The sequence below is a fragment of the Perna viridis genome, chromosome 6 (assembly GCF_037379345.1).
Source record: "Perna viridis isolate PV_CMFRI_1.1 ecotype Kerala chromosome 6, ASM3737934v1, whole genome shotgun sequence".
Classification (NCBI taxonomy): Eukaryota; Metazoa; Mollusca; class Bivalvia; order Mytilida; family Mytilidae; genus Perna; species Perna viridis.
The window spans coordinates 23,088,569-23,104,769 of NC_142450.1; the positions used below are offsets into that span (position 1 = coordinate 23,088,569).

Consider the following 16,201-nt stretch of genomic DNA (forward strand, 5'->3'; position numbering starts at 1 on the left):
GACAAGAAAACAAGATTTAAACTTTCCATCAGACATGTAATCAAATTCCTATGGAGCAATAGAAATTTGAAATCTTGTCTGTTGTCCAGTTAATAAGTTCATCAGGTTATGGTCATTCAGCCAAGGGAAGACCAACTCAATTCCCTGAAGTTAAGTATTTAACTCACTGTAAAAATAATTATTATTTCTATATAGGAACTTAAAGCAATGGTACCCACCTTTGCTACAGAGGCTGCAGAAACACAGGAATGTAGATTGAAAAATAGATATACAAATATCCTGCCATGTAAGTTAGATTTGCTCACATCAAAACAAATGGAGACAAATGTACAATTGAATTTTGTGATTGTTAATTTTTGTGGATTCTTTCCTCTTTTGGATTTTGACAAATTTCTAACTGGAAGTGGAGTTATAAGTAATAAATTAGTTGTTAAGTAGCTATCTTTGCAAGAGTCATGCAAAATCTTAAAAATTTGATACACCACAATAAAGGCTACATAATTTTTATTTTTGAAATTAAGTTGGTTTATGTGTCTATATTTTGAAATATGTAATTATTTATTCCAATCTGTCTGCTCTTATGAGATGATCAACATTTAAAATCTAATAGATTCCATTGTATTTGAGTGTCATTTACAGAGTTATCTCCATTAATTTTGAAATCTACAGAGCATTCTATAAAATTTTTATCTCTTAAGAACACAGGTTATATAAAAAAAACAAATATTAATTTCTGTTTACTATGGCAATTTAAACAAAATATCAAAAATAAAAATATGTAGGCTTTACACCCATGAATCACAGTTTGCATGATTCTTAGCTGGAGTGCTACTTAATTTAGTATATTTGTTTGTCATTTATATCAGTGAATGTTTGTATTATGAAATGAATGATGTATCCTACTTTTGTTTTCATAAGCCTGTTGGTACTGACTTAATTTCTGCAATTTCTGTACAAAGTTCAGAAGCTGGTTATGTAGGTTAAGTTAATTGAATATATAGCTAAACATAATTTTTGTCTTTCTTACAACACGTCTTGAGAGTTGAAATAGTTCATGGTCCATTAGATGGGCCCAATCTTGAACTTAATGAAAATAAAAAGGTTATCGGAGAAATCAATTCTTATGTAAACTATCAAAATAAAATAGCTTGTCACAACCTGCTATGCTGTGTGAGCCTTACTCCGTATTCATGCACTGACTGTCTGAATGTTCCCAATATGATGTGTGAGCCTTACTCCTTACTCATGCACTGACTGTCTGAATGTTCCCAGTATGCATTGACAGCTCTTTTTCTAAAATTTTATTTATCCAAGAATTTTTTAAGGTTTTTTCAACCTTTTGAAATGATAGGCCCACTTCAGTTTCCTTTGTAGTTCCTTTTCTATATCTTTGTTAGCTGTCACAGAAACATTCCCGCATGATTTTTTAAATTAATTATTCAAATAATAATGATAAGGCCATTTTCATGTATTTTTTTTATATAAATGTCATTTACACATTTTTTAGATGACCACAGTCGTGTGAAGTTACTTCCTTTGGATGACGAAGAAGGGTCAGATTACATTAATGCAAACTATATTCCGGTAAGATGTGTTTGTATTTTTTATATGAATCTTTTTCTGTATTTCATATTTTGTGCATCTTATGATCAGTGGAGTTCTGTTTATCAAATGCATTAACCGTCTCCAAAATTGCTGGTTTGTGACCTAAGAAAGGAACGTGACATTCTACTTTGCAGTTTTCTAATATATGATTAGTAATTTAAATTTCCAAGTATTGCAAAAGTGACTTGATATACATATAAGTCCTCCAAGTCTCTCTTAATGATAATTTAAGTTCAATTAATGTTTACAGGGTTACAATTCAAAAAGAGAATATATAGCAAGTCAAGGTCCATTACCTTCAACCAAAGATGATTTCTGGAGAATGATATGGGAACAGAATGTCAGTGTTATTGTAATGTTAACACAGTGTATAGAACGAGGGAAGGTATTGTTTACTTTTTTTCTTGTGGTTATATCCAGGATCTTATGTTTGAAGTGGGCTTGGGAATATTGTTTACAAATATTTTTAGCATATTGACAGAAAAACCAAGAAATCATGCAAAAATAGTTACATTTTGTTCAAGTCTTAGTTTTTGGAAGTCTTTTCCCCTTGAATCTGTGCCTAAATTTGAAGGGGGGATGAAGGAATACCAAGCAAATTTTTATACGGGTTGTATTGTGTTATACAAATGTCTGTCTACCTGTTTTTACAGGTGGTCGTGTAACTTAAGAAGCCTTTGTTTAAAAACCTAAATTTTACACAAAAATTTGTTATGATTGTCTAGAGAAAACTCCAGTTGCAGTTTATGAGTTCAGAGACTATTTTAAAAAGGGGGAGGGTTAGGATTTTGCATGTCATCCCATATTTTGGAAATACCATATTGGATTTACTTCAAGCTTCACTCAGTTATTAGTAACTATTATTTAAATGTCTGTAAACATTTTGGTGAAATTCCTATTCTTCTTTTTTGAGTTATTGACTTTTTTAGATGTTTTTTTTTCATGGAAGAACCACTTGCAAAATAAACTTCCAACTTGACACTAGTGTTTATTATGACGGTCTAACAGTCTGTATACTTTTTGGAGAAAATTTTATCTTTAATTTCAGACTTTTTCATATTTTTATTGGATTTTTTTTTCACATGTCAGTGATTCACTAAATCCTTCAACAGGGGAACAGGCATATAAATATGGGGTGCAGCTGTTTATTTGTTTTGGTTTATTTTCCTATGTAATGAATTGACCTTTCTGCATAATACAGGTTGTATCTTATTCCAATTATCTGCAAGAAATCAACAGTTGTTAGGTCATAATATACCAGAGTTGTATGGGACATGCCTTGACAATGAATCCTGAATTTTAAAAAAATACAGATTCAGGTTTATAGCTGTAAAATGTATACTTAGACATCGGCCTGTTATTTTAATAAAGAAGAGCCATGTAGCAAATTCTGTAGGTTATTTTTTTTATAATTTCAATGATCACTGAGTGGTCTGTTTTGAGGGTTTTAAATCGCTTTTAACTAATGCAGGGGCCATAATAAATGTGAAGGATCTCCTATTCTCCCTTCGTCAATGTGGAAACAGATGGAGGTATGAAGGGTACAGATATTTAATGTCATCATCTATATTTTTATGCATCCAGAATTTTTTAATTTGTAGAGAAAATGTGATTGTTACTGGCCAGAATGTGTAAAAGAACCAGTCTACTATGGAGATCTGAGCATTGAAATAGAAAATGAGTCTCATCTTCCTGAGTATGTTCTCAGAACAATAAGTATAACACTTGTAAGTATTTTGTTAGTATTTTGTAAGGGAGATAATTCATGCAGAATTTTCAGATTAAGTCTTACTGCTGAATCAACTAAGGATTAAGTAATTACTGACATCATTTTTTTTACACTTTAAAGGGGAATTCTGCTTTTCCTAGTCCAGGATGATTCTTTTTTTACTATATACTTACTCCATATTTTGCCAATTTTCCAGTTTGTATGTTGACCTTGTAAAATCAGATCTGCAATTAACAGAGTTGTTTGAATTAATTTACTTTGAATTGTCTTTTGAAATATTCAATAATTTTAATTTAAGGAGGTAGACCTAGGGTAAGGGACATGACTCATGAAATCAGTGATATGTTTGTATCATATTCAATTTCACCAAAGCCTCTCAAGCTTTCATTTGATACAGAATGAAATCAGCCCAAGTTATTTTGATGATTACATGAGATTGATGTAAAATTGATGAATACAAAAGTTCCAATGATTTTAAGAGTTGCATCCCTTACCCTAGGTGTACCTCCTTAATATTTGTAAATTTCTTCAATTTTTTAGGGCAACAAGTGTCAAAAAGTGAAACATGTTCACTTTTTAAAATGGCCTGATTTTGGTTGTCCAGAGACCACCTGGATACTGATAGATTTTGTCAGATCAGTTCAGGTTTTTACACCACATATAAAACCTGGTCCAATAGTTGTTCATTGCAGGTATCAGTTTGATGGTCGACTGGTTCCCTGTAGTTTATGCACCTTTTTTTGTTGTCTTCCACCAGGCCTAGGATTCACAAAAAAACATTTCAAACTGAGATATTATGAAACATAAAAAAGACATTGGATAAGTTGCAGAGGGTATATTGATTGTTTCCTGTCTGTCTGTCCGTTATTACTATGTTAATGCCTAGGTATTGCCTTCATTTTTGTTGGATTTCTTCAAACTTACTTATAGTCCTGCTGGCTATTGAAGCTTGGATGATAATTATTTTTACAGAAATTCTTTGGAGGGAACCACTTTTTTTTAATGGAAACTTTCGTAAAGTTCATATATATATATATATATTTGCTTATTGCCTTGAAAGTACTTTGATTTTTTACTTTCTGAATTGAATGATTGAGCGTGTAGGGAATTTACTTTCATATAATTTATTGAGGGGATAATTATTTGGGATTGATGTCAAATATGAAGTTATGTGGGGTATGTGAGCCTGCTCTTTCATTTATGAAATTTAATATATATACTTTTCATTCTAATCAGTCAATATTGAAGTTGAGAATGTATTTCTGAAAATTCTCAATTTGAAATGTTTGATGAAAATAGGCCTAAGGTGTTAGTGTGTAGATATTGGCTATTGTCCTTGTAGAATTGATTCCTTCAGCACCTACCTAAATGTTTAGTATCTTGTCCTGTAGTTGTAGTTCAGTACAATTTACCTATCCTCTAGTAACCTTCCAGATAGTCTTAGATAACCTATAAATATAAAATCTAAAACGATGGCGAGGTTGATTATGGAAATTTCTTGCATAGAGAGAAATAAATTTTCATAGTTTATTATTGAGCTTAGCAGAGATATGAAAACTACAAAAATTTATTTCTTGAGATGTCAGAAATTTTGTAATCAATGAGCTTTAAGTTGTAGATTCTGTTTCTTTCAATTTTTACAAAACGAAGACTTAGGTGTCATTTAGCATCTGTGTCATGGCTTATATTTTAGCTATTGTCTGTCTTTGATCTCAACAGTTGTTACAGGAGAACAATGTTATTATAATAAAGTATGGTTATATTTGACAGCATCCTTATACCCCTTTTTAAGAGGTGGGGGGAGGTACAGTATATAGTGAACATTTTATTTTTTTATTAATAACTTTAATTTACTGCATTGTTAAATCTTTTAAGGGTAAATACTCATAATTAATTTTTTATTTAGAACTTTTATGAAGACTACATGTATACAAGTAAAGCATTTTGTTTTTCTTTTCCTTTTTTGCATTAAAGAAAATATATTTTGCATTTAAATAGAATTATGGATATCATTTTTTTATGTTAGACTGCTTAAAGTGTTTCTATTGTAGATTAAGTTTGGATGAATTCTTGGTTTAGAAAACAGAGATTTGAGTCAGAAGTATTTAAAATTTGTATTAATTTATGTACTTGTACTTAATTCATTTTTTCCAACAGTACTTCACCCATACCAGTTTTTCCAGTGCACTATATAAGTCTCAAGGGTTGAATACATGTATGTTTGAGCACCTGCCTACCTGTAGTATTTCTTTCAAACCACTATTCATTTATTCTGCATGTATCCATTGTAGGCGAATATAAAGAAATATTTGAAGCATTTCCTGTACATTGCATGGCCTGATATGGGCGTGCCCTCCTCTACAAATAGTATGATCCAATTGGTTAAAACTGTAAGGTCAAATGTTGACCCCACTATGAAAGGACCAATCACTGTTCATTGCAGGTAAATGGAGGAAAACAAATTGTAAAACTGCTACAGATAAAGTTTTAGAGGAAAAACATATTGTTTATGTCATTATAAAAATTAGGAATATCAAGTGTCAAACAATGGAAAAAATCTGAGTACAAAGTAAAGCAAATAACACCAAAATTCAGAATTGCAAATAATTGTTCTGCAAAGAATTATTGTCATTTTTGTTAAAAAAAAAGAGAATAATAAAGTCAAAGGTTTGAAAATAGTACTTCATTAAATCAGTAACACAATAATGAAATAGATATAATTTGAAAAATATCATCAAATTTTCTGGTGGCTCAAAAAAACTTTATTTTAACTACATTATGATATGAATATACTATTAACAGTGCTGGAGTGGGTCGTACAGGAACATTTATAGCAGTAGATATATTCCTACACCAGTTAGATAATGATGCAAATGAGATAGATGTATTTGGAGATGTACTGAAATTGAGAAACCATAGGTGCAATATGGTCCAAACTGAGGTTTGTAAGAATTGTCATATTTTAGTTTGTATCCAGAGATTATGAAAAGGGGTTGAGAAAAAAAAGGGTTTTTTGGCAATTAGTGGTCAGTTTTTGCCAAAAATGTGCTTGAAATTAGCAAAAACTAAAGGGAAATTCCAACCACTAAAACACCTATGTGGATCCAAATCTATATTTTAAGATTTGAAATACCCATAGTTGGGATATGTCTGATAGCAATTCCTGAAGTACCAATCAAGGGAAATAATTTGGCTTTAGATTAAATTGATAAAATTTGATCGTGCCTGACAAAATTTGAAAGATTTGTTTACCATGCGCAACTTTTAACAGATAAACTGTTTGAACAGGATTAATTATAATACCTCAAGATTCACGTCAGCACATTCAAAAAAAATTTTGTTAAAAAAATAATTAAAATTATTATCTTTTGAATTACAGGACCAGTATATATTTATTCATCATTGTTTAAATGACTACATCTTAGCATTAGCAGAAGACACTGATGAAGAGGATGCTTATGATGGAGGTGATGAAGGTAAACTTATATTTCATATTTTGAGAGGGTTTGATAAGGGAAGGTTGGATGAATTGAAAGTAAAAATCTGATATTCCAGAAAATTGAGTAAGTGTGAGTTAAGGACAGATAATAAGTTTTGTTCAACAAATATAATTGTTAAATACAAATTTTTGTAAGAGTAATCAAGGGAACCAAGGTTATAGTGGTATCAAAAGAATGTAATCCAGGGACAGAGACCAGACATGGAAAACAGACATACACAACAAAGAACATAAAGTAACTAAAATCATACATACAAAGTAACAAAACCAAATGAGCAACTCATACTCCACTAAAAACTGGGAGCATGGGCCAGGTGCACCAGTTGGGTATGTGTCCTCTGCTTTTCTAGAAATATCTGCCGAGTAGCTCATGAAAAGTCAAGTCCGGGGTAGACAAACGAGGAAAGGAAAACCATGACCTGTTGAATAAATCAGTTCTCATGGTACAGATGGATACACCATAACGATCCACGATTCATGATGACGACCATAAAACTTCTGTAGTGATGACTTCAATCTGGTAGCAACATAACCCTGTTTCAAAAGCCTATTTGTTAGAGTTCTAGCGTGATACAAAAAGTCTGCGTAGTTTTGGCAAGCTCTGGCATAATGTATGAGTTGTGATATGAACACTCCATATGCAGGTGCTGAAGGGATGCTGCCAAAGATGAAAGGAAAGTTGACAATTCTGAATAAAAAGTCATCATGTTTGTTGTAAAGTTTGGTAAATAGTTTTCCTTTACCATCGATTTCTAAGTGTAGGTCAAGATATGGCTGACTTTACAGTGTCTGTAGTATCCTTTATCTCAAGTTCTTTGGGGTAGATACGATGTATCAAATCCCTGAAATTAGTATTGTTTAAAGATAATACGTCATCTATATAGCGAAAACTGAGATTAAAGGATCTAGCAAAATGATTTTCTTTCTTTCGGATCAGATCAGCCATAAAGTCAGCCTCATAAGAGTGAAGGAATAGGACAGCAAGTACAGGAGCACAATTTGTTCTCATTGGAATGCCGACCATTTGTTGAAAAACTTGTCCACCACTATGGATAAATATGTTGTCTAATAAAAATTCCAGCATTTTGTAAACATCTTCCTCTGTATATTTGGAAGATGTTTTGGAATTATTTCTTACAAAGTATGAGGAATCTCTACCAAGAACTATATATTTGTATCTAGGTGTACCATCTTTTTTGGAAAAATAACGATTTATAATGTTTTTAAGTCAAGATTTTAACTGAGTATGGGGAATAGAAGTATACAGTGTTGAAAAATCATAGGTGTAAGAATCGAATAAAATAGAATAAAATCATTTCACTCGAAGAGGTCATCTTTATTTGAAATGACCTTTTGTAGATCTTTGCATCACTGGATTTGTTAGTAATTTTTTCTTTATGATGTAAGAAAACAGAGGGTCTGCTCTTGAAAGAATCATTTACAATGTATTTCAATGAAATTATGCTTCATTTTACTAAGATAATATGGTAAATCTTGTCTTTCCTTGATTCTGATTTTTCATAGTTGATATTACACTTACAAAATTTTTTCATACCATGTTTCATCCGTTGCCTGATTCTTACATAGACTGATACTTTATTTCTAGATATCTAAAAAAATTGCAATTTTAGGAGAGGGTGTAGGATGAAATGTGAATTCATACATACTTTGAGTGATTGTGTGGCATATGATGGAATCTGAGTTCATACACATGTTAAATGTTTTGTGTGGTGTAGGTTAGAGTTTGAATTGATACACATATTGAATGATTAGTGTGGTGTAGGTTAGGGTCTGAATTGATACACATATTGAATAATTTGTGTGGTGTAGGTTAGGGTCTGAATAGATACACATGTTGAATGATTTGTGTGGTGTAAGTTAGGGTCTGAATTGATACTTATGTTGAATGATTTGTGTGGTGTAAGTTAGGGTCTGAATTGATACTTATGTGGAATGATATGTGTGGTGTAAATTAGGGTCTGAATTGATACACATGTGGAATGATTTGTGTGGTGTAAGTTAGGGTCTGAATTGATACACATAATGAATGATATGTGTGGTGTAGGTTAGGGTCTGAATTGATGCACATATTGAATGATTTGTGTGGTGTAGGTTAGGGTCTGAATTGATACTTATGTGGAATGATATGTGTGGTGTAAGTTAGGGTCTGAATTGATACTTATGTGGAATGATATGTGTGGTGTAAGTTAGGGTCTGAATTGATACACATGTGGAATGATTTGTGTGGTGTAAGTTAGGGTCTGAATTGATACACATGTTGAATGATATGTGTGGTGTAGATTAAGGTCTGAATTGATACACATATTGAATGATTTGTATGGTGTAAGTTAGGGTCTGAATTGATACATGTGTTGAATGTTTTGTTTTTCATTTAAGAGAAAACCCATGTACCAGATCTTATCATAATCATTGGGCTTGATAAAAACTTATGTATGGACCAATTAATAGATTCAGCTTCAGTCCTTGTGAACAGTGTCATGCTGTGGCAGCATATATACATGTAAAATACATCTTGACCTATCATGAACATCATTAATAAAATATTTAAAAATCCCAAAATGCCACCCAGTGTCTTAGTAAGTTCATTATGATCTGGGTAGGGTTTCAAAAAAAAATCTCAAAGTGAGACCTCCTCAAATCTTTCCTCAACTCAGATATTGATTTATGAAATCACTTAAAATTGAAGATTTGAGGACAAAAGCAAGGATTTTAGGACAATAGCAAAGATTTGAGGAAAATATCAGTTTGAATTTTTTTTATGAAACTGGGCACAGAACTTTTTGAAATGTATTAAGAAATATGTATGAAAAAAGATTTGTAGATTGCAAAATTTTAAACATACACAATAGCTCTGCTTACACTGCATATATTTTTTACAGGCCTGAAAAACATCACCATCTTGCACTCATTATGTTATATAAAAATTGGCTTGCTTTATCCAGTGTTTATGTACATAATTGTGATATTAACATGTATTTTTATTTTAGCTGTCTACCAGAATGTGCCAAGGAGAGGAATCAATTGAGAGTACTTCTAGGAGAAAAATACTCTGAACAGTATTGCAATTAATACAATCAGGAAAGAATTCCAACTTCTCAACTGTTTTACTGCTTTCATACATGTTTGGAAACTGATTTTTGCAAGTTGGAGCACTTAGCAAGTATTTATGTGCTGTTGTGTGGCAATTATGATACCCCAAACAAGTTTCTTGAAGTTGACTGCAGTACTTGGCATGACTTGAAGAACTCCATCTACATGGAATTCAAAGAACCATATAAGTGTCATAAATGAAAGATTCTAATATGAAGTGCTTCAAAGCTCTTTAGACCACAGCCATGTTGAAAAAGTGATAAACACATGACCCAACATTTCGTGCAACTCATAGGTGTGTCTATTAAAAATATGAGAAATAATTCTTTTGGAATCGAAATAAATCACGCAAACTCCACTTTATAATTGTTTTACCACAGGCTGGCCATTTGTGGTGTTATTCAACCCCTCACTATCGCTCATGGTAAAATAATGCAACATAAATGACCATCATGTGGTCAAACAATGATAAAATGGAGTTTCCATGATTTATTTCTTAAACATCACATGTGGATAATTGACTTGTGTGGTTTTGTTGCATTTTGTTTTACACAATTGTTTGTTGTTGTAAGAAACAGACTGTGAGAGTTCTATTGTTTGTGGGGTACCAATTTTTTAGGTTTTTGTGGCTCGGTTAAACCACAAAATTTGGTTTCCAACGAAAAGGAAATTCACATTGTTGTTTATACTGAAAACCTAAAAATCACGAATTCAAGAATCCACGAACTTGTGTATCTTCCCTAATCCATGAAAATTGGTATCCACGAATTAAAGTACTTTCACAGTATTGCTTTTTAAGTTTTTTATTTGTAAGGGATTAAATGTTCCCTATTAATGATGCTGTAAAAAAGATATTGTAATTTTGTATGATTTTGAAATATTGTTATGATTTTTCGTTTAAAAAAACATACCGGTGCCATGTAAACCAAACACAAAGCATTACAGCATGTAATATAGTTTGGGGAAAAGAGTTGGTCTTTCCTTGATTGAATGACCATTACCCAATGCAATGTCTTAGTTAACTGGACCATTATTGGTGCAACAACTGTATAAGAAAGTATATTTATACCGTTGCTCCATAGGAGAGGGGTATACTGTTTTACCTGAGTCCGACATTCTGTCACAGAGATTTTGTATCATGGGGTGCATTTTTGTATTCTTATGACATCTGCTTCTTGTTTGCTTAAAAAAACATGAATTAACCTTTTATTGTGATGAAAGGCCGGGGTATCACTAGCGAGCTGTTGCTAACAGATTGTTCATCTTAGATTCTGTGATTGGTTACTGTATAGTGGGTAATTTTTACAGGTGCCAAATTTAACAATCTGCTCTATGAAAAGGAATATTAAATTTTCACTGTATTTATTTACTGTGTTTATTGATACAGTCCATGGGATATTACTGAGAAATAATAATACTTAAATTTGACAAAATTTTATTTTCATGATTCCTCGAACCTCACAAATATCCTTGCAAAAATTTCCCATTATACAATATTAGAAGGTATAGACCAAAACATAAAAGTATTTAAGTTTGCTGTTTGGGGGTGGAGCTATGTTTTCCAGAATATCCTGATTAGGCTGTAGGCACAAAAGAACAGTAAACTACCGTAATGATTTTTTTTTACTTTACAAAGAGGCAATTTTTCTGAACACATCCTGAAAATTAAAATCATATTTTAGTCAAGCATGACCAAGTCACAAAATTAATAACCTATTAATTTAGTAATTCATAGCATTATATTTTATTTTTTAATGAATGGCTATTAGAATTTCATTCAAATCTTTTTTTTTATTTTAGATTTGTCATAATAACCAAATAGTATGTAGAGGCATTTTACATCTTTGTGACAAGGTCTTATATAAGAAAGGTGGTATTGTTAATACTAGGATGGGATGGGTTTTTACTACTATTATGAAGTGGAATTATATTTTCAGACAAGATTTATAAAAATCACATGATGAAATACAGTGGCATTTTACATCTTTGTGACAAGGTCTACTAATAAAGCCTTATAAAAAAAACTTACAGGAGTTATTGCCCTTTAAAAGCAGAAAATGATTTTTTTTCTTGCTGTCTTATGTTTTTTTTATGTGTTTTTTATTTAAATGGTAATACATATTAAGATATTCATTATGGATAGAGTGATCGCAATGTCTGACATTCTGAAAATCTCTTTAAGAGTTAATTCCCTTTTTTTGACTTTTTTTGCTATTTTGAATGTTATTTCTTTCAGAAATCTTCCCCTCTGACACCACTTGACCAATTGGAACAAAACTTGGTATGAATGTTCCTTGGTGTGTCATGCATTGAACTGATGTGGGGATTTTTGATCCCTTGAAAAACATGGCCGCCATTACTAAAAATAGAACATAGGGGTCAGACAGTAGTTTTTTTGCATATATCTCCTAAACTGTTAGGTTTAGCCAAATTCTGACATGTGATCAAAGTGTTCAGCATGATGAGATCTGTCTGTGGTCAAAATTTGGTGAAAATCTGTTGACCCATGTTGGAGTTATTGTCCTTTTTGGACGTTTTTTGCTGTTTTTAAAAAATCTTCTTCTCAGAAACTACTTAACAGAATTTAATGAAAGTTGGTATTTTTGTTTTAAAGGGTATCTTTAAAAAAATGAGTGTTTGGATTTTTGATCTGTTATAAAGCATGGCCACTGTTATTAAAAATAGAACATAGATGTCAGACAGCAGATTTTTGCATATCTGACCAAAATCTGACTTGGGGTAAAATTATTCAGCATGAAGAGATCTATCTGTAGTCAAAATTTGGTGAAAATTTGTTGACCCATGTTAGAGTTATTGTCCTTTTTGAACGTTTTCTGCTGTTTTTGATGTTATTACTTTAATAAATCTGCTCCTCAGAAACTATTCTGCAAAATTCATTGTAAGTTGGCATTTTTGTTTTATAGGGTATCCATAATGACTGATTTTTGATCATTGAAAAAACATGGCTGCGATTTCTAAAAATAAAACAATTGGGTTAGACAGCAGATTTTTGCATACATCTCCAAATCTGTTAGGTTTAGCCAATAGCTTTCAATTGCTGAAAGGCTTACAAATATGTCCAATGAATCAAATGGAGTCAAAATTGTCTGACAACTCCTTGTTAGTGTTATTGCCCTTAAAAGGCACAAATTTAACCAGATGAGCGATTCAGGCTCCTGGGAGCCTCTTGTTACAAGTACCAAGAGAAGAACCTTCTCAATGCATACAATTTTTTTTTAATGTGAAATTGCAAAGTAGTTATTATCTAGGCAGCTATGTGCAGACTTAGGCTCTGTTGTGGCCGTTTTTTTTGTTTTTTGTTTGTATTCTCATTTTATAACAATTTCTTTGAAATAGGGATACCTATGAACATTATTGTTTAAAATATGCATTTTTTTACAGCCAGTTATGTAGTTAACTTCAAGGAATTGAGTTGGTTGGTCTTAGATTAAGCGTCAATCCCTTTAAGAATGAGGCAGTAGGTGAAACATAGTATGAAAAAACCCATCATTTTAATAATGTAATTTGACTATTTGCACCATCAGAATCAAGGAATAAAGACAAAATTTTGCATACATTGCTGGACCATTGAGTTATGATTTCATTGAAATGCACTGAAAATGAACATTTCAAGGGCAGATAACTCTGTCGAAAACCTCATTTTTTTAAAGATTCTATTGAAAAATTTCTGAGCAAATCCAATGATGCAGTGATCAAATAATGGTCTTTTCAAATAGAGAAAGCATCCTTGAGTGATATTTTATTGTCAGATCAGTGGGGTTTTGACTTGTATGTTTCTGATTTTTCCCATTTTGCCTGATTCTTACAAACACTTGCACTTAAATGACAATCACCTGATGATCCTCCAACTAAATAATTGACAAAGAGATAAAAAAATTCTCTCAAACGTAGATTAAAATACATACGAAATGATTTAAAGTTAAAATCTCCTTGATAATTATCCAGTTAACTACCAAAGACATTTCACCAGATAGTGGTAATTCAATTCAAGGGAGGACCATTTCTATTCCCTGGAGTTAACTATAATACTGGCTGTAATACTAAGAATTGTATCACATGTAATTGTTTTATTGTCATGCATCTTGCAAATTAAGGTGGTACAGCCCAGAACCTTGTCGGTAGTGTTCAATATTGTCATTTTGTCCTGTGTCCCTGGAACCTTGTGTAAGCACCATACAAATTGTATTGTACATCTTGTAAATTGAGTACGCTTTGTGCATAATGTCACATCAGTCATCGATATTATCCATATTTTCATTTCATTATTTTTGTACGTGTTTAGGGAAACTTGTTTAAACCATAATTGTTCCCTTACATGGTTAGGAGTATGTTTTGTAGTGGAAGGTACAACATGCTATTGTGCATTGTGTGAGTCATGTGAAAATGTGCTTGGGAATAGAAGTGTTACACTTTTTTTAAAAATTGATATTCCATGAAATAATTGTGTTTTAATTCATTGATCTAGTCAATATGCTTTTTTTCTATTTCTTTATTTGATATTGTTATATGCTTTAATTTAATTTTGATGATTAAAATTGAAATTGTTACTATATGTATATTTTAAATAATAAATTATTATTGAATAATATGGTCATTATTCATGAACATTTTTTATATGTGCCCATCTTTTGAAGGATATATTATTACTAACTGGAAGTCCACTCACATGTCACACATGATTTTAAAAAAAGCTAGTGATCTCATGGTAACATTTTCATCCTTAATGACGAAGGTCATGGGTTTGATCCCCAAGTCACACCAGACCTTGAAATTAGAGGCTTCTGTTAGCTATTACCTTTAATTTCTGGCTCAGCTTGTTGGATTACTGCACTAGTGCAAAGTAGGGTCTGTTTTGATCAACACATTCGGATTTGCATGAAACATCTTGCATAGGATGTAAAACCACAATCAATCAATCAGTCAAAACTCAAAAATGTTTTTTTTTTTGTGAAGTGTTTGTACTGATGGAAGAATGGTAACCCCTGTTTTTCTTTGTTCTTATGTTTTTCTATTTAACACGTATTGGACTTTCAATGCAGAAAAAAGGGAGTCATAGTATTACAAAATGTATGTGCTTTAAAGCATCTGTTTATTTGAGTTTTTGCCCCCACAACAAATGTGATAAAGGTATAGAAGGAGGATAAAATCTTTTCAACTAATCAGTATAGTGAAGAATATAATGCTGTTATGTTCTCTATAAAAGGTTGAGTAGATGGAACCATTTATGATAGATAGTACCTGTATTCTGTCAATGCGTATTCTATCATCCTAATAATATTACCTCCCTGATTGTTCATAGGTGGATGTTACTTAATGTTCTTTGTTGTGTGTGTCTGTTTTCCATGTCTGGTCTTTGTCCCTGGATTATATTCTTTTGATTACCGCTATAACCTTGGATTCCCTTGATTACTCTTTTAAGCTTTCACCATTACAGAATCTTAAATGGTTTTCTATCCCCTAACTTAGTCCAATGCATTGCAGATTTGCTTTATCTATTGTTGATCACATATTGAAATTCACTGGATGATAATGTAATGAAATGTCAGTCTCTGTAAGAATCAGACAGTGGGTGAAACATGGTATGAAAAATCCATCATTTGGAAAGTTAAATTTGTCTATTTGCACTGTCAGAATCAAGAAAAATAGAAAAGATTTTCAATATCATTTTGGTAAACTGAGTAATACTTTCATTGAAATGCACTGAAAATGATCATTTCAAGAGCAGACAACTGTCAGAAACCTCTTCTTTCTAACATTTTATTAAAAAAATTCTGATCAAATCCAGTGATTCAGAGATCAAATAATGGTCTTTTCAAAAAGAGAAAGCATCTGTGAGTGAAATTATATTGTCAGATCAGTGGGTTTTTTGCATACATATTTCTGTTTTTTACCCATTTTGACTGATTCTTACAAAAAACTTACACTTTAACACAGACAAAATGGGTCTGTCACTCGAAAATGGTCATTTTTGTCCATTTCTGGTCATTTCTTGCTACATGTGGGGTTCAACAGGAGCAAATCAGGAACCAAAGCACATTAATCCTACAACCTGTATATTGTGAATTCTACTGAAGCCAAGTGTATTACAGACACGAAAGGGGGGGGGGGGGGGGTTCAGGATTCCCCTGAAGGATCACTTAAGTGAAAAAATGATTTTTTTCCAATTTTTGGCCTCTGTGTGGCCTAAAACCGGAAGTAGTCAATATAAGGAGTTGACACAGCAATGGTGGTGACAT

General features: G+C 31.9%; 1 protein-coding gene across 6 annotated transcripts in view; it reads left to right on the forward strand.

Moving 5' to 3' along the window:
* Positions 1-14,551, forward strand: part of LOC148614133 (receptor-type tyrosine-protein phosphatase F-like) — a 66,838-nt gene extending 52,287 nt beyond the window's left edge. For 5 of the 6 annotated variants that reach the window (XM_088587978.1, XM_088587981.1, XM_088587980.1 and 2 more), the window contains 8 exons: positions 196-286; positions 1,508-1,584; positions 1,856-1,990; positions 3,207-3,332; positions 5,626-5,777; positions 6,137-6,275; positions 6,714-6,810; positions 9,842-14,551. In XM_088587978.1, the coding sequence (XP_088444104.1) occupies positions 196-286; positions 1,508-1,584; positions 1,856-1,990; positions 3,207-3,332; positions 5,626-5,777; positions 6,137-6,275; positions 6,714-6,810; positions 9,842-9,879 (855 nt within the window). In that variant the 3' untranslated portion in view covers positions 9,880-14,551. Of the gene's footprint in view, positions 1-195; positions 287-1,507; positions 1,585-1,855; positions 1,991-3,206; positions 3,333-3,874; positions 4,027-5,625; positions 5,778-6,136; positions 6,276-6,713; positions 6,811-9,841 lie in introns of all 6 variants that reach the window. The other variant, XM_088587979.1, reaches the window with a different exon arrangement.
* Positions 14,552-16,201: the final 1,650 nt, after the last annotated feature.